This window comes from Malurus melanocephalus, unplaced genomic scaffold, assembly GCF_030028575.1.
Source record: "Malurus melanocephalus ecotype Western Australia unplaced genomic scaffold, MMel_1.1 scaffold_11, whole genome shotgun sequence".
NCBI classification, from domain to species: domain Eukaryota; kingdom Metazoa; phylum Chordata; class Aves; order Passeriformes; family Maluridae; genus Malurus; species Malurus melanocephalus.
This window is the reverse complement of record NW_026623243.1, coordinates 4,782,705-4,801,530: the sequence shown is the minus strand read 5'-3', so window position 1 is coordinate 4,801,530 and position 18,826 is coordinate 4,782,705. Positions and strand designations below refer to the sequence as shown.

The window sequence follows — 18,826 nt, the reverse complement described above, 5'->3', positions numbered from 1 at the left end:
TAATAAAGCTGTAAACACTGGGAGTTTTCATTGACCTGAGTTTGTGCTGCACCAATTCCTATGGCAGCAGACAATTCCCTAATGCATAATATGTGACCCTGCAACAGCGACACTTAAACAGATAATTTTAGTACATTAGCAACCTGAGAAATAAATTTAGTAAGCAGACTTTTTTTAGTGCTAGCATAGAAAGTAAAGTGTAGATGATACTTGGTCATTATAAAAATCTTAAAGCTTTTGCTTCTTTTAAAAATAGAAGGTATAACAACTACACACTACAGCAAGAAATACTTTGCAGTAATAAAGGTAGGAAGGGGAAGAAGTAGAGATCTGCAACAGCCTTTTCAAAAAACTCAGGTCTTGTGATGGGTATATAATGGATGTAATGTTGAGATGTAATTATGCTCCAGAAACCTGAGACAATGCTTCCCCACATTTGCCTCTTTAAATGTGGCCTCTTTCCCTACTCACCAAGTCCAAGGGAAAGAAGCATGTTTGCATAATTTAGTCAGTGAGCATTTACTAGGCACACTCATAGCTTCTCCTTGCTCCCTAAAAGTAGCTTCTGAATTTATGAATAACTGAAATCTCARTTAGAACTGTTTCAAGACCCACATAAGGATGTAATTGATTAAATTCATGACTACTCAGAGTAGGTAATTGAGTAGTAATTGAGATCTCTCCCTTAGAGTAGCTTTTTTTTTTCTGCCACTCTTCAGAGCTGATCATATTAAACTTTCATTTTGGTGCCTCCAAACAGGAAAAATAAATACACATGTATATAATACACAATTAACAAAYAATATTTCCTAGTTTCCAATCATTTTGATTTTATAAATTAAGCATTTTACTGTTTCACAGACATTCATTCTTTTCTTTATTCATTCTTTGCTTTATTCTTAGCAACAAGAGTGATTCTTTACCTTGGTTTCATTGCAAAGCTGTCCCAAAAGTGCTTTCATAAAATGAGTATGCCAGCCAGAAATAGTGACCACAGTGATGTCCCCAACTGAGGTATCAACTTGGGTTCTAAGGACTGGATCTTTGCCTAAGCAGTCCCTGACTCTTGTTTAATCTGTGAACTAATGTCTTCCAATGTCTTAAGTTGGTAGTTTTAAAGGAAAGGACTCTGTTTCAGGCAGCATTTTTTACTTTATACTTGACACAAACTGACACAGATGAAGCCTTGGTACAGAACCAAGGGCAGTTGTAGCTGAAATACAGCAGAATTGGTGAAAGACTGTCCATGACAGTAAGCTACAGAATTTCAGATGAAACACTGGCTGCCTTTTCTATAATAAGCAAAAGTCTGAAATGAGCAACCAAAAGTAGTTGGAGTTGTTCATGTTTATCTAACGAGTTGATCTAAAATAAGTAGCTGCATACAAAATGGTCCAATWACACTTAGAAATCATACATTTTTAAATAGGAAATGAAGAAACCCTTTGCAGAGGTATTTGTTATTTACCTTAAGAAATTTTTGCAAATACCCTTCTAATCTTTGGTGTCACATGTTAAGCAGATAGTGATACATTTCATGAATCACTGTTCAATAGCCTCATTAGACTAGTCTTTGCTTAGTTGAGACTAATTATGTAACCAGCTCACTGAGATGGCTGTGGCTAAACTGTCTGGCTTCCATCAATGATAAACTCAGCTTGTTGAAAAGTTTTCTTGCCAACAGAAAGTGAAGTCACTTGTACAAGAAAGAGGCTTTGAATACTAAGCTAGAAGGAAATTTCTTTGAGGGTGGTGGTAGGAGTATTGAAGACCACAAGTAGTAAAGAAAGGGAAGCAACACTAGACTAATTTCTGGAATTTCTGTATAAATTATGAAAATATGCTGTCAAATGCAGGAAACACTCCTGCATTGACATTGATACAGCAAACCAATGCTACGACCTTGTATCAATTTTCAAGCTCCTTAACATTAAGGGAAAAACAGTATTCAGGAAAGTAAGAATTGTCCTGGAACAACTGTAACTGCAGGAGTGGCAGCACAATCTCAGTCTTGTTCTGAATTTGTAACCAGTCTCACCGAGGGGATGTGTGAAAAAGTGAGAAAAAGGAGTGTGCTCTGTTTCAGAATGTGTACAGATATATTGCATTAAGGTTATGTTGTGACAGATGGACCAGGGAAGAACCTGAGATATGTTCTGGGTTTTCCTCAGTGGTAGCAGATAAATGTATTTGGTTGTATTGGATCTGACATCATTCTCCATGTCTCCTCACTCCAGTTTAGCTCTYGAGAGAGAAGACCCAGAACAAGTACTATGGGCAGGTATAAGGTAAATAGTCTGATTTTTTCACAGCTCTGATAGAGATTTTGTGAACTGGAAGTTGTTCCTTGATCTTTAGTTCTTTTGATTCTTGATGCAAGAGTGRTCAGTTAAGCTTCATTTTGAAGCAATTTCTACTTTCAGAAATGTCTTCTGTTGGTGAGTTCCACAACGTTTTTTGCATGCAATTACTTCATTTAGTTTAATAACACACAGTACTAAATCTCAGGCTATAAGACAATGATTAGTTGCCTTCTCTATGTGAAATGACATGGTGACATATTTTTGTCCAAATAATCTGTTGGACTTTTTACAGCAATAAGCATKGCTTGCAAGAAATCAAGTCATACTTGAAAGAGTAATGTATGATGCTGCAGAGCAGCTGACCCCTAGGGAGTTGAACACTTCACCCTAAAATCAATCTCATTCTATAGCAGCATTACAGAKGAACTACACTATCTGTCTTTTTGCTTTATTCATGTTAATTCAACATTAAGTAATTAAATATGCTCGCCTTATTTCTGCTTTTCTTAAGAAAAGCTGTACTTTATGGCAGGTGTATAATCAGTGAAGTCAAAAGTTATTTTTCTYTTAAAAACTCAAATAGGCATGAGAAATTTATTAAAGTCCCTTCAGAAATTTCCCCAAGTGTTCAGTCTTTCTCATCCTACCTTCCATTCATTCTGTAACTTGACACTTCCTCCTATGTCCCTCAAATGCAGAAGAACTTGTAATACTCCCCTTCAAGTTTTTAGGAGCGAGAGGCTTCCTTCCTGCCTTGTTATATCTAAGGAAACTTAAACTCACACTTTTTTCTTCCATGCAAGTACACTGAATATTAATTTATATTAAAGGGGAAAACACTCTATTGTCCTTGCAGCAGTAAAGAAARGTAACACAAGACTTGGAAAAGATTCATTTAAGAGAGAGATGGCTTTACTTTTTTTATTGCAAGGACTGTATGTTATATTGAAAGCAGCCTTTGGGGAAAATCTTCATCCCGGTTTGCCAGCTGCATCTTCCTCCTAGTGTGGGCCACCGTAATATTCATGGCCTATGGCCTGTATTTGAGGCAGTTATCCATAGAATCATAGAGTAACATGAGTTGGAAAGGACYCACAAGGCTCATCAAAGTTCAACTCTKGGTCCTGCACAGGACATTTCTCCAAGAGCCACACCATGTGGCCAAGAGTGTTGTCCAAACACTTGTTGAATTCTGTCAGGCGTGGTGCTATGACCAGTTATGTGGGGAGCCTGTTCCATGGCCCAGTCACCCTCTGAGTGATGAACTTTTTCCTATTATCCAACTTGAACCTGCCCTGACCCATGATATGAGTGTGGTATTCAGCAAGATGAAACTTCAAATACCTCAGGTCTACATAATCTGTGCCACTTCAGACAGTGGCTTGAGATGCCTATTCTGCAAGCACAGGAGCCCTAGGTTTTCTCTGAAGCAAGTTCCTGTAACCACACACCTGCAGCAGTGCAGACAGTTGTACACACCTGGACAGGATAAATTTTCGTTTAGGTTCTTGAGTTGTGGATTACAATGTGGGGGAGTTACAATGAAGGCCTAACTCTATCCTTCATCARAAGCTTTCCTTTCTATGGTTTCCAAATCTGCAGCTATTTGCACATGTATTTCCTTCTGTCTCTTGTCACTTGTTTGATGTTCCAACTGGCTCTGGAGGAAGCTAAGTTTTCTTCCAGAGACAAAGTCAAATAGATAATACTTGAATGATTTAAATTTCAAGAGCAGTCAGAGACTAGACCAACAAGTTCTGCAGCTTGCCTTTGCCAGATCTGCCCAGCCTGAGGAAGCCTGGGCAACAACAGCCACCCACGGGGGAGCAGGCTCCACCCCAGCAGATCAGTTCCTCTGATACATAAYGTAGAGGATAAAAAGAAAACATGGTCCCAAAAACTGAAACATACATAGGTAAAGGTAGTTCTGAATCAAGCAAGTACAAAAGTTAAAACAAAAAAAACTTGAAACACTTTATTCCTTAATCATATTTTACTCAAGTTTTCAGTCAGCAAGGAATAGTTTTCTGCCCATGATAATTTCAGCAATTCTGGTATTTTACACTAATGGAGCTTCTGTGGTATTACAGCTGGCCCTAACCAGAATTCTGACTTTTTTCCCTTGTTCCACTCAGCAATCTAAGCAGACATCCTTAACAAAAGCAACTACTAAAGAAACTACAGAGCATGCAATCTTTTTCTATTTTATAGAATGCAGCACATGGCACATTAGAGTACTCCTTTCCAGAGGGATTACTTAATAAAAAAAAGAAAAAARCACCTGTCTTAAAGTGAATATTTTCATAGGTAAATTTTTGCACTGCAAATTAGATATCATTACAGCAGAAGAGGGGAAACATTCTTTTAAAAATTRTTTTTCCTGGGAAATCCAATTTACTCCTTTTTCATGAACTGTTGGAATRAACATAATCATCCTTAGTACTTAAATCTTATGAAACAGTGCTTCAAGAGGTCCAACTGCTTTTAAGTGAATGTTTCATAAGTTTGGTACCCTACAGGGCACAATAAGGTATTATGACGAAGGTACAATGAATATGGCTTTCCTATGTTGATAACATCATTGGGTTTCACACAGGCAATCTGACAACTGAGGGGGTTACAATCCTGCAAATACATTAAGTAATACATCTTTGCACACATATATTACAGATCAAATTACTGCTGTAACACGAACCTGTTGATTTTGTATTTTATATAGGACAGTTAGGACATATCTGTGCTACATGATGAAACAAGACTACCAAACTATACTTTAATATCACTAAAATTGTGCARCCTCTCTCAAACATATCTAACAATACAACTCCGTATACTGAGTATATGCTGACTAGGAATGCACTGTAATCTTTATGTAAGGAACAGGACAGAGCTAAATACCAATCAGTACAGTACAGAGGTTTTCCGTGCTTTTCCACCGAAGCTGAGTTGCAGTGCCGGAATGTCTTATATAGTTCAGTCATCAGCAAAATCCCATCAAAAGACTTACTTAATTTCATTGTCAAGATGATAGAGGAAGTTTTTCCAACAGTACCAATTTTGGTTTCAAGTTTAAAGTAAAAGGAGGTAGTGAGGTAAGGTTCAACCCAATTTTACTGATGCCAGGTATATTTGCCAGTGGTCTGTGGGTTGTCTTGTAGTGTGATATTTGAAGAGGATTTGTTTCCATCAGTATATGTGTGTAAGAAAACATCAACTGGTCTCCTGGTTTAACATCTTCTCTTTTGTCATACCTGTAAAGAATAAAGAAGGTTTATTTTTATTCCTTGCTCTACCTATTATACATGGCCATTATCACAGATGCATTTGGCATCCAAGATGAAACAAAAGGAACTCACATTCTCAGTTACATCTCCTRATTAAATAGTACCAGAGGAGCAAATAGTGTTTTTAAAGACTTTAGTGACTGGGTCATTCCATGCAAGTTTTTCTGCTGCTATTGTGATATAAATCACAACTCCTAGAAAATTTCTTACTAGTTCCCTATTTAAATTCAGTGGAGAAAGGACACCAAAGCCTAAGACTATAGGAAACTGGACCAATATTTAAGTTTTATTCTAAAATAATTGCATTTGGAGAAATTCAGCTTTTTTTTCAGTAATTCTAAAAAATACATTATGTAGTATTTTCGCAGAAACCTTTTTCGTCTGGTAGTCATATATTAGAGTAGGAGCCTCAGAGAATGGCAGGGAAAAGACCTCCTTGAACACTGAAGGAAAGAAAGAGCCTGGCAATTACAGTACTAACTTGGCGTTTATATTTCTAAGTTCAGTTCCCTGATCTACTGCATGGTTGGGCAGGTCACTTTGGGTCAGCTTTTATAAACTATTTACATACCAGAATACATATAAATGATATATAAAATAATTTTAAAAAATAATAGAAAAGTAACTACTGAGTTCTAGGATAATTTATTATGTACACTTACATAAATTATTTCTTAAAAGGATTTATGTTCAATCTAGCTACTGAGGGAATTTACAGGATGGGAAAACAAGTGACAGCCCTTTGGCAGGGATGTGCAAGATCTAGGTTCAGCCACTTCTCATCTGATCTACGCCCAAATTTCAGTGAAATTATTATCTCTTAAGAGCTGTATGAACCCCTTTAATCTTCTAGGAATTGAGACAGATCTCCCTCACCATCTTATGGGGATATGGTTCTACTTCACAATGGTTATTTACTCATTCACTTAGGAGAGTCATGTGTAATTTATAGCCTAAGGATGAGGATATTCATGCTGGACATGGCAGCCTGATTGACTCCTCAGTACAGCAACTTCAAAGGAGAAGAGGTAAATTCACTGCAAAACACTCCATGAGTTCACTGTTAGGCTCTGTAACCTTTGTGAAGAGCAGTGCCCCATTCTTCACCTTTTYTGTTGCCCTATTCTGCTTTCTACCAGCACCTGGAGCTCCTTTTCTTAGGCACCTTAACCCTTGCACACATTTCACAGGCACCTTACTCAAGGTATCTGTGACTTTCCTTGCAGACGTGGACACTGGTAGGGAAGTGGTGCAGTCCCAGCCCCACCTACACTGAAATGCACCTAGGATGAAATCCAGCCTGCATCTTTGGCAACATGTGTCTTTGCAGGCCTGATCTCTCATCTGACTAAATTCCCTGAAAAAAAATCTTGATTATTTTTGTAATGCTSCCTTACAGGGCACCCATTAACTTAAAGATATTTACAGGAAATACTTTATGGCAAACTAGAGGTTTTGTGTGGATYCTTAACTAAAATTTTGGCAACTCAGAACTAAGACCCCAGGTTGACAGAATTCAGAGGTGTCACCAAATACACCATATAATACAGAATTACTTTGCACACTGAACAGGTGTTTTCTTCTTCTAAAACAATTGCAAGCTGATTTCACCTGCTACTTCCAAAAATATCACAGTACCCCTTAGGTCGGTACATGCATCTAAACTGGCAGAAGAACAGCATACTTTGTAACAACCTTAACAACTACTAATTTTGCATTTTCTTCATCAGCAAGTAAAAGGCCTTTCATCTGGCTGCAAGCATTTCTGAATTTTATTATTTTTAAATACTTTAAGCTTACACAGCATATTTATTCAGGGTTCAAAGAGACTGCACTAATTGAAGACAAGATTGTAACACCTGTTCTGTGTAAGAACCTGCATCAAGCTCCTTTCAATCACCCTTTGAAGAAAAATAATAGATCGCTTGCATTTTTCTTGAGGCAAGTAGATCTAATCTGAGCACACTACTGAAAGCTGTTAACTTTAAGACACTTTTATTTATGGATTGCAGTTATCCGATGAATCATCAGCCTTCATAGCCACCCCATCCCTATCTGTTTCACCTGACATACACTGGCTATGAAGATGTTACATGAGTTTTCACCCATCTGAAAGGCTGTCACTTTCTTGGACAAAGAGAAAATGAACAGCTGGTGTCACTAAACTTTGCACTACTGTGCTGTCAGACAAAGTGGTAGTCCTGTGTATAATGTGCAGTTGTGGATCTGGCCTGATTTTTTTAATGTGAAACTTTATGATGAATCAGCCCTTCCTTGAGGCTTTGTTTTGCTGAGTACAGATAAAAGTGAGAGAGAAGCTGCTCTGTAGCTTCAATACTATGAAACATCCATCAGTGACAGGGATATTATTCATTCACCTTCCAATCCCACTACACTAAAGCCTTACAAGCCCAAAGCAATCCAAAACTCACCAACTCAAAAWGCTCACTGAAATTAAGCACTATTTAGAGAGTAGAGTTGTATTCAGAGTAGTGTGTGTATTCAAGTATATGAAGATTGAAACATTCTAGCTATCACACACATTCTATCTCTTGTACTCTAACAGCTTAATGTCTCCTCTTGATTCATGGCTTAAGACTTCCTTTAGATTCAACATTAAAAAACCCAATTTGAAATTAACAGTAGACAGGTAATTGTGAAGGCTTTAAACAGTCTGTACCATCAATGAGAATGCTTGGAAATAAAATAAGGCAGAGCAAGATCGATGATTTTTGTAATTTCCCCAGAAAGATTCTTTCCCCTTCTGCATTATTTCCAAAGTACTTTTATCTCAAAACATAATTATAATTAAATTATGTTTGTTCATCTGATCCTAAATACTGTAACTGGGAAAAAAGAACTCCATGCTCAGAGCATTTCTTAAACCAAAATCTGTTTGTATTGCTTTTGTTTTGTGCAGTATGAAGGGAGGCTTTGTGTTACCTTCCAATGAATCATTTTCATTAAGACAATTTTCATTTAAACTAAAAACCTATGCTTCAGCAGAAGAGGTAGGCATAAGAGTCAGAAAGGTGCCTATTTTTTGGTTTACATCCTGAAAAGCAAATTATGCCATTCCACAATGTCTCCTACTATTCATTCCAATATTCCAGCTCTTAAAAGTATGTATCCCTCCTGGTCATAGCAAAAAAGCACTCAACAGCCTTCTCTCAGAGCTAATGAACGTCTTCACAGCAGCAACTTCAATGCCATCTACATGAAGGATGTTCCACCTAAAAACATACTTTCTATATTAAAATGTACATAAGTGTCACATTGCTACACATCATTCAAACTAATCTTTATACAATCTGTTTTGCCAAGAACAGCTCTGTTTCACAAGGTGTAGTGGGGTATAAAACCTAGCTGCATTAAATATATTGGTGTAAATTTTGGTTAACTAACTATTTCTGTGCTGTTTCTGATGTCTTTAGAATCACCGAATCTTTAAGGTTGGAAAAGATGTCTAAGAGCATCAAACCCAATCATCACTTTAGCACCACCACCACGTCCACCATTAAACCATGGCCCCAAGTACCATGTCTACACATTATTTAACACTTCCAGGGATGGTGAGTCCACAAATTCCTTGGGCGCCTTTTCCAATGCTTGACAACTCTTGCCATGAAGGAATTTTTGCTAGTATCACATCTAAACTTCCCCTGGCACAACTTGAGGCCATTTCCTCTTATTCTTTGAAATATTCTATGCTATTTAGGCAAATCAGAAATCAACCAAAACAATGAAAAAACCCTGCAGTGCTTTGATTCTGAAATGGCAGCACTGCAGACATCAAAAATTATCTGAAGATTCACATTATTCTTGAGCTGGTTTAATAAATATGCTGTACCAAAAACTGTATTTGCAAAGCCTGTCCCTGAGCATATGCCAAAAAAGGAAAACACAGGCTACTGTCTTCAGATCAAAATCCCTCACTCAGAACATACCTCCAATCAGAATTGATTTCCAGAAACCGAGAAACTCCTGTTTGCGCTGCAGCCACATCAATATGAACAGAGACATCTACATAAATAAAGAAAATATAATACAGTTTGAAAATTCTTTTAAGAACACTCTGATCAATAATAAATTAACAAAACAGCAACAAAAAAGATGYGTGTACCAAGTTTGAATAAGCAGTATTCAGTGCTTGAAAAGACATACTGGAATTAAAATTAGGTGAACATACCTCAACAACTTTACATACCTGCTGTTGAAGGTACCAACTCATGCAACTTCTGAATTGCCACTCCTCCAGGATAATTGAAATGTGAAACATATAAAGATGTTCCTGAATACACAGCATTAACTAGAAAATGTATTATAATAAAGAAAGATCCAAGTTTGTACAGCCAGGATCTCCGGTAATTATTTAGACTGTTGAGGAAGAGAAAAGCAAGGAAGAATAAAGTGTTATTTTCTTTCTTTCTTTTCTTTCTTTATATACTGGTCACTAACTGCTATGGAAACTCCACTTCTAGATAATGAACACTAATGAATACATTAATCCTGTATGGTATTACTGGTATTTATTACCAATTTCTAGAGGATTAACTTCTAGTGACATTTAAATKACAATATTGTCATTAATAAGGCTAAGACAAACTTATTGACAACGCTAAGTATTTCTGTGTATAAAACTTTAGGTATGAATGTATTCTTTTTCAAAGAAGTTAAACTCAGCTTCAATTTATTTACTCAATATATCCAAACATAACTATTTAATTCCATGTTTCATAAGCCTCACCTGTGTATTAAACTATCTCCTGAAGTAAGTTATGTTAACAGCACAGAAGTACACTGGAATGTGTCTTTTTTCTGGTAGAAAAAATAAACTGCATTGTAACAACATAACAGTAAAATCAGGGCTTTATTCTCAACTCTGCTCCAGACTTGGTCCTGTCAAAGCATTTAACTTTTCTGTTTCCACTTCTCTCTGCAGTCAAATGGACAAKGACCTTGACCTTCTTTCTACAGCATATGAACATTTCAGTATGATCCAGAGTTCAAGATGGAAAAAAGTGCATAAAAATAGTAATATTAGTTTTTCTTTTGCATTTTCAGTTTAAGAAAAAAACAACAAACATACAGGATTCTGAACTTACATTCGTGAGCACATTTTAGCAGCTACTATGTTGAAGACAGGGAAAGTGTAGATGATAAAACGCAGTTCTTTGTGTGGGAGAAACGAATACAAGAAAATAAAGCCCAGTGCTGGCAAAAGTAAAATCCGAGTTCTCTTTTCAGTTACACCTAAAGGTACAAATATAATGCTGCATCCCAAAGCACGAGGCAGGGCTGAATAGAAATACCACAAGAAGGGGGAGGTCTTCAAGGTGAGAAGAGTTAAGGATATTTTGACTGCTAACAAGTAAAGTAGCTATTCTTTACATTAGTATGSACACATTTTGCAAATATGCAGTCTAGTTTTTGTATACACATTCTTCCAGCCTTTTGTTTCTTTCCTTATCTTTGGAGAACTAAAAGCACTTGCTTAACTACAGTCACATCACCCAACAGAGGGACATCAAATGGCACTAATGATGGGCAACATGAACAACCAAGAGGAAGAAACATGGTTTTACATTGGCAGAACACRAAGTGGCAAGGAAAAAAGAAGAGGAAACTTAAAACTTGTAGAAATGTCTAAAAAACAGAGATTGCCTCATGAGTTTCAAACAATAAAAGTAGAATCTAACACCCCAACTGAGTGTCAGGACTAAGTTACATCAAGTCTTTGCTTTGGCTGGTAGTGTTCTTTTTCCCTGGATGTTTCAAAGGATACTCCCCAGTTGGAACTTTTGTTTAAAACTGTGTTATACCAGAGCACTTTCCCCTCAGGCCACACAAGTTGCCTCCAAAATAGAGAATCCACAGCAACTGTTAGCCCTAGAAGGATTAAAGAGACACAAATCTGCATAAATTAAAAACCAAGGGAAAAGCATACTAAAACATCCAAATAGAACATATACAGCACAATGAGACCAACAAAACTGAAACATGCATTGTAAGCTTCACCCAAAACCACAGAGAGGCTGGATATGTCTGTCTTGCAGGAGAAATGCAGGGAAAGGAGGCACTTCTTAATAGAAGCCTTAGGAGAAGCATGTTAGATATGAATCCACTTGGGATTCGCACCACTCCAACCCCAGGTGAGACAAAAGTGTTTTAAAAGAGTATTAAGAGCATTAAATATAATGAATGATAAGAAGCTCAAGTAACTTCAAATAGTACTAACTTTTTRTTGTACAGCTGTTAAGTTGCAAAAGGAATCACAAAGTTTGCTACTATTTATTAGGTGGAGGGAAAAGGAAGATAAGGAATAAAAGGCAAAAAAAAGCAGCAAAACTGTCAGCCCCATCTCCCTCCAMTCAGCATTGTGAAAACTGCTCTGGTATTTAAGGATTTTGTATTTTAAGGAAATGGGAGGGCCAGTGATTAATTTCCCATTGGACCTCCAAACTCYTACATTGTGAGGTGCCTCCAAATGCACATGGCATAATTGTTTAGTGTTTCTATTCTGCTCTCTCTGCGAGGGACAGCCCACTGCCAGGGGTCATCATCATATCTGACAACAGTATTTTAATTAGGAAGGCTGGCAGAGCAGCTTAGAGTATTTATGTGCATATATGCATGGGTCTTCCACGGATGAGCAGAGACAAGGAGATTTTTCAACCTCTCTAGCATGGAGATCACTTAAGCTGTTAAATTTAATTTAATAATGGAACAGCTGAACTGTAACTCTCMCCAGAGCCTTCTTACTTGGTATCTCTGTCACACCCTTGTATTTTATCCTGGGATTCAGCTTATCACCATGGCAATAGATACTACAACTGATAATATGCACAAGTAGCTACAGCCAGGGACTAATTACACTGAAGTCATCTTGCACCTCTAAGCCTCTTTAAGATCAGGACATTAYACTGTGAGCATCCAGAGACAGAGGCCACAGACAGCAGGCTTTCCCTGCTCTGTGCACACTTATTTCCTCACACAGAAATTCTCGAAGAAATAAAGAATCTTGTCATATTATTATCAAATAGAATCAGATCAAAACAAAAAAACCCCACAACACCCCCCTACCCCCACCAAAAAAAAAGCCTTAAGAGCCATTCACCAGATAAAGCAGTCAAAACTCCAGGCTTCTCTTGAATTCAATGTCATTTGCTTTCTTCCAAGCAAACACTTACCCAACCARAAAATTCCAGCAGGGACAGCATGAGAAAGCACCTTGTAAATAGAGATTCTTTTAGTTAATAATGTCACCAGGAGCATGAGGCCTAAGAATATGCAGAGYTCTGATCTGAAGACTATAATTGCCAAAGCTGAGAACCAAATGAATGGCCTTTGTTTTTGCTGTATCCAAAATGTCAATGCCAGGAGAACTGCAAAATAAAAAACAAAACCAAAAAACCCTAAATAAAAAAATCCCCAAAAAACAATGTACTAAATTATTCATTTTCTAAAGGGCAACACTTAACGCTATTTTCTTGTTCCTCTAGCTTCCCACCAATCTTCTCTTGGTCTTCCTACCATTTCTAGTCCAGAAATTCTTCCTCTGTTAGAGAAATGTAATTTAGAACAATGCACAGCTTTATACTGTTATTGCTTAAGTAATTAGGAAAAGTATAACCACAGAAGAMGCACATGGGAACTCTTTCTAGACAGTGTATTTAATAGCTTTTGAGGAGGGAAAGAAGAAAAACAAACCTTAAGGGTGTTTGAGCCTCACAAAAGGCTCTCAAACTACAATTCATAATTATTACTCCTCTGTATCAATTGAGCAGTTAGTTTATTCTCTTGGATAAGTATATTCTATATTCATGATAACCCATTTCAAATAGGAAAATATGACTACATATTACCACTGAGGGAGAAGGATCTATAAATTCATTTGCATGATTAKGTGGGACAGACTAGATCCCTACAGATGAAGTTGTCTCTACTTGTTCACTTTAAATCGCTGCACAGTAAAGTGGCCATGATCACAAGGAAAACACATGAAATACCAATAGTACAAAATTATGGAACAACTTATATTTTTTAATACCTGCAGAAATTTTCTAGGACATTTATTACTACACAGTGTTTACCTGGCAACTCATCTGCTTTTACTTTGTTTCTCAGTTCTGATCCATACAGGTTCTTACATCAACCTCACAATTTTATTAGCTGAAAAACTTACACTGAAACATTTAGTGACTCAATATTTCTCACATGTGATGAATTTTCCTTCTCATGAGATCTGGGGGGAAACTGTGTATGTACAGAAGGGTTTTGACTTTGATTTTTAATTTTTTTTTTACTTTATATGTACAAACTGCTGCATTTGTAAACAACTTTGGAAGAGGAAGGTGGAGACATTGCAATAGGAGTTTCTTCCAGAGTCTCATGAGAAAGTTGTTTCCTGTGCAGAACATTTTAACAGYGTAAATTTTGTAATAAAAAAATTCACAGCTGTATCTTGTGCCTTTTTTAGGTCTATGCTCTATGCATTAGATATGTGTACTCAAACCTCTAGCTAATCAAAGCCATTGGACAAAATCCACATATACTCAGATTCAACAAAACTCGATTCAACAGTCATTGTAAGCATATGTGGTAAAAAAAAAGAGAAAGAAATCTCAAGCTTTCCAGTCTTGTTATCACACAATTTAATCAAGCAGGTAGGTTAATTCAGTCTGACCATACTTTTCCTGTGGTTTAACTACTGATACATTTGAAAAGTTTTAGATTGTATTTTTTTTCCCATGAAATACTCACCAAAAGGAAGTGCAAACACATTAGGGAGGGTTCTTGTACAGTAAAACATCAAATGAAACTGAGTAACAGTGATGAGACAGAAGATTGATGCTGTAGTTGCTCCAAACTGTTTTCTAACTTCTTTCTGTAGCTTCCATAATGTGTAAATCACACTGAGCCCCAAACTTCCTCGAACTATAAGGAGAATAAAAAATGGCAATTAAAGAGTAGTATCGAATGGATCACTGATAAACAGCCATATCATATAATATAATGGAAGATGTTCTGAAGATTAACATTTAAGGTATCACAATATTTATCACCTTTAAAGAAACAAAAGCCCAAACAAAACTCCATTTATTTTATCTATTTTCATCTACTTTTAACTTGTCTCGTAGTTCTGCACAAAGGTCAGTACTTCCATKCAGAAGTTAACAATCTTTCTGAAGCGTACATGGTAATGCACTCTCTGAAGACATTTGACACGCTTGCTTTTCCTACACCACTTTGTTAGCACAGACTYTCTGTGTGCTGTTAGTTACTCCCCAAAGAGGGAGCAGAATGGCCATGCCATCATCAAGTCCCACAGTTTGGGTTTTCCCTCATGGAGGAAGAGCAAAACAATTTAGCCACTGATCTAAACACTGCGTGTAGCAACAATGTTTTCACTGATGCAGYAAAGGGCGACTTCTCTGAGGATTTGAAGTTCTCATACCTATCAGCTGGGAGTAAAACTTGGACATTCGTAGCACAGAAAGTACGTAGATGGCTGGACTAGAAAGAGCAGCAATAAAGATTGGCCCAAGGAATGTTCTTGGGACAACTCCAGGAAATTCRTGATGATCATACTGCAAAAAGGAGAGGCAAAAATAAGCAAATCAGAAACAAGGGAAAATAAATCACATTCACACCACATTGATTCTACACATACTGCAGGGAATCCTTTTCCCACAGTAGTACAAGAGGTATGGGACTGACATCAGGAGCACCTCAAAAAACTGTGCCCAAAAATGAAGACATTCCTTTCCAATTACCTTATCCAAGTCCAGCTGGTGGTATACCACATCATGGATAGCTTGTAGGTTAAAGCTTTCCTCCACTTTTGTAAAAGGACAGACAGTTAAATGAACAAAGGCCACAACAATAAGCAGCAGCAGCAGTGGGAATGACCGCCCACTTGAGCTCCTCTTCTGAGCCATCTTGAGTTTGAAATTCACATATATTCTATTATTATTAAAAAGAAAATAAAAAGAAATTACATTAATAACATGGCATTAGGTGTGCAACCAGAAAAAAAAGATTGACAATGCAAGGAAAAAATACTACACTAGYCAAAAAGTTTAAACAAAGACTAAGAAATCAAATAATCCAGGAAGTTTTTTACTACATTCAATGAATTAAGGTAGTCAAAAATTATTCAGGAAGCATTTAGTAATTTATGCCACTCTCTGTAAATGTAACCACTTTAATTTTCAGCTAAAAAAATCTCAAGACAACATGAACCCTGAACATGAACCCATGAAGAGTGTATATCCCTTTGCATTCCATTATGCCACCACTGCTGAGACTGTCACCTCATTTATGTCTGTGCTTTGCGGGACTACGGTTTTGTAATTTAYTCTCACTTTAACTGCACACTGGATTGACACATGATCTTTAGAACATACTATCTTGCTTGTTCAGGGCTCCAGAAACAGTGGGACAGGACCCACGAGGATGAGAAATTACTCAGAACAGAGCACTCYGATCTCCCAAGTTTGCCAGCAGCTGGGTCTGGACTCAGGCAGAGAAGAACAAATCTCCCCTGGCAGCCACATGTGACTATGGCATGAGACAGTCTGCACCCCATACTTCACACTTCTACCCAGAAACAAAGGCCACCTCTCCCTAGTGGTTCATCTCACAACACCACTGAGCCATTCTAATGGCTACCATATTTATGTTATATTTTATCATTATGATATAAYTGCATGTCCAGGTGATGCCAAAGCACATGTATTTCATGTTCTTTTAATTTATGCTCTCCACTCTTTTTAAGTTTACTATCTAATAAAAGACAGGAGATTTTGGTAATTGTCATTCTTGCTCTATTCTCACAGAAACTAAAMTTCAAAACCAGCGCTTTCAAGGTACAACTGGGGTTTTGTTTAGAGATGTTTTTTCCTGAGTTTTGGTCTAAATATGTCCATCAAACAGATAAGTTAGTTGGCAGATTTCCTAGGATYACTTAGCAACTGCCTCCTAGAGCTTCCTGAACTGATGCTTGTGCTGCTCATTAGTAAAAACAAGAGTGAGCTTGTGTTTCTTATGTTCACAACTAGCACCAATAAATTCTGAAATCTGTGTATTTCCTGTAAATTGCATGTATCATGATATTAAATACCTCACTAACTGCATCTCTTTTTCTGATGATTCCGTCTGCTACAAACTGTGCTTGAAGCTCTAAGCCTGGGCTCAAAGAGCATTGTCAGGAGTCTAAACATATCCTTCATCCCTGGAAGTGGGAAGTCTTTTTAACCTGTGCCTAGTATTACTTCTTTTCAAGAATGGATAAAGATGGTTTATGCTACAAGAGAATTCTTTTCCCACAGCTGTAGAAGAAGAGGTATGGTACTGACATCAGGAGCACCTCAAAGAATGACTAGCAGGAATTAAGACCCCGATCAGGTCAATTTATCTTGCACAAAGTCTTGTCTGTAGAAGGCAATCTTGCTGAATTCTTCCAATAAATGCAGAGGAATCTCATGCTTCTGGTCAACCTTAACTGAGGAAAAAAGACACTGAAGGCTCAATCCACTGCTGCACACATGCATCAGGTGCAACAGCATATTCACCAGCAAGATAGGTATTCCTGACTCCCAATCCACAGCTTCTTAACACTGCAGGTATTTTTAGGACCCAGTAAACCCCTAGTGCCAAGAAGCTCAGTTTTTCTCCTTCTTACCTACATCAGCTGCATAATAAAGAGGTGTTACCTTCACCTATAAATACTTCATTCATTATCCTCTGATCTACAACACAGCGTGCTCTTGGTATCTKTAGCTGATAACCACATGAGTAATCAGTGCCCAACTTCCTCAATCAGAATGAAAGTGAAGCTACATATCTCCACACACAGTTTATCACAACTTTTTTTTTTTTTTTAAATCTTGTTCAGTCCAACCCTTTTGTATCCCTGAAGAAAGTAAGCATGCCAACATACTTGTACATCTTGAAGATAATTACATGCATTATAAATAGTGGAATTCCCTGAAGGGAAACATGCTAGAAGATAAAAAAACAAAGCATGACAACAACACCCAGCTTTCTGAGATAAAGCCTAATAAATTCAGTGGTCTTGTCAAGACTCAAGAGAACTTGTTCTGTTGAAAATTGATACTGACAAGCATCAAAATTTAAGTAGAATTTATCAAGACAGGCAGACACCGAATTTGATGATTAAAATATATTTGCTATATCAAAAAAAAAATACTTGGAGTATAGTTTTTTATTTTTTAAATGCCAAAACCACAGAAACAGATTTTCACTTAATAAAAATAATTTATTGCATTTAGAAGAATAATGATAAACAAATACGTATAGGCTTSTCCATTGATTATTTTGGCAATTTCAGAAGAATCTTCCTCAGGCCTTTACAACACACACAAATGGACTCCCCCCTGGTACCTACATCAAGACTGAATCACAGAAGACCAGGTGGTTTTAACACAAAGAATACATCTTTTCTTGGTATTAAACTGGGTGGAAAAATTGGCTTTTTATGTAAAAAAAAAAGAAAAAAAAAAAAAGCTGAGGTACTTCCATCAAAAATGATTTGTTGCTGTTCTATACTTTTTTCAGTGGAAGTATCATTAATTCAAATAGACTTTTTACTCTTCCCATGTAGAACCTACCATAACTTTATCACTTACATTTTTCAGACACTCTTCAGAAAAGAGTTTGGCAGCCAAATTGCATGTTAAATCTGTCTACGGAGTCATTTCACTCTGCCCCTCACAGAGGCATCCAAGCAGAATCACCAAGTGCAACCCACCATAAGGTCTTCCCTCTTTAGCTCGATCTAGCTTTGGCAAAATCTCTTTTAAATTATCTTAAATTTTCATGGCTTTTTCCCTATCCTTTAATAGCTCTTCCAACTTTGCTCTACAGTCAACACCTCAATGATGTCAGATTTAAACCTTGTAGTTTCTCGGATTGCTTTTCATCTTCTATTAGGAAAAAACTGCACCCTGATTATTCTTATATTTGCTTCCTCATGAGTTGAGAATTGGCTGGGGAAAAAAACAAACCAAACTAACCAATCTAAGACAAAAAGAGAAGAGAAAGTTGAGGCAGGAAATCGAGTGTGGGGCACTACCAGACCGAAGGTATAGAGAAAGAAATGTCACTCTAGAGCAGAAACCTGCAGAATGCTCTCAACCCATATCCAACCCACATGGGCATCCCCGCGCCCACATGGTCCCCGGGCAACCCGGGCCACGGCGGGGGACACCGGGA

General features: G+C 37.3%; 1 protein-coding gene across 1 annotated transcript in view; it reads right to left on the bottom strand.

Annotated features, from left to right (window-relative positions):
- Positions 1 to 4,252: 4,252 nt before the first annotated feature.
- Positions 4,253 to 18,826, bottom strand: part of ALG12 (ALG12 alpha-1,6-mannosyltransferase) — a 15,416-nt gene continuing 842 nt past the window's right edge. The window contains exons 2-10 of the mRNA XM_057378994.1: positions 15,364 to 15,553; positions 15,045 to 15,177; positions 14,351 to 14,524; positions 12,778 to 12,972; positions 11,373 to 11,476; positions 10,693 to 10,916; positions 9,795 to 9,964; positions 9,535 to 9,610; positions 4,253 to 5,554 (exon numbers count right to left, since the gene is read on the bottom strand). Coding sequence (XP_057234977.1) covers positions 5,323 to 5,554; positions 9,535 to 9,610; positions 9,795 to 9,964; positions 10,693 to 10,916; positions 11,373 to 11,476; positions 12,778 to 12,972; positions 14,351 to 14,524; positions 15,045 to 15,177; positions 15,364 to 15,528 — 1,473 coding nt within the window. The 5' untranslated portion in view covers positions 15,529 to 15,553 and the 3' untranslated portion in view covers positions 4,253 to 5,322. The remainder of the gene's footprint in view (positions 5,555 to 9,534; positions 9,611 to 9,794; positions 9,965 to 10,692; positions 10,917 to 11,372; positions 11,477 to 12,777; positions 12,973 to 14,350; positions 14,525 to 15,044; positions 15,178 to 15,363; positions 15,554 to 18,826) is intronic.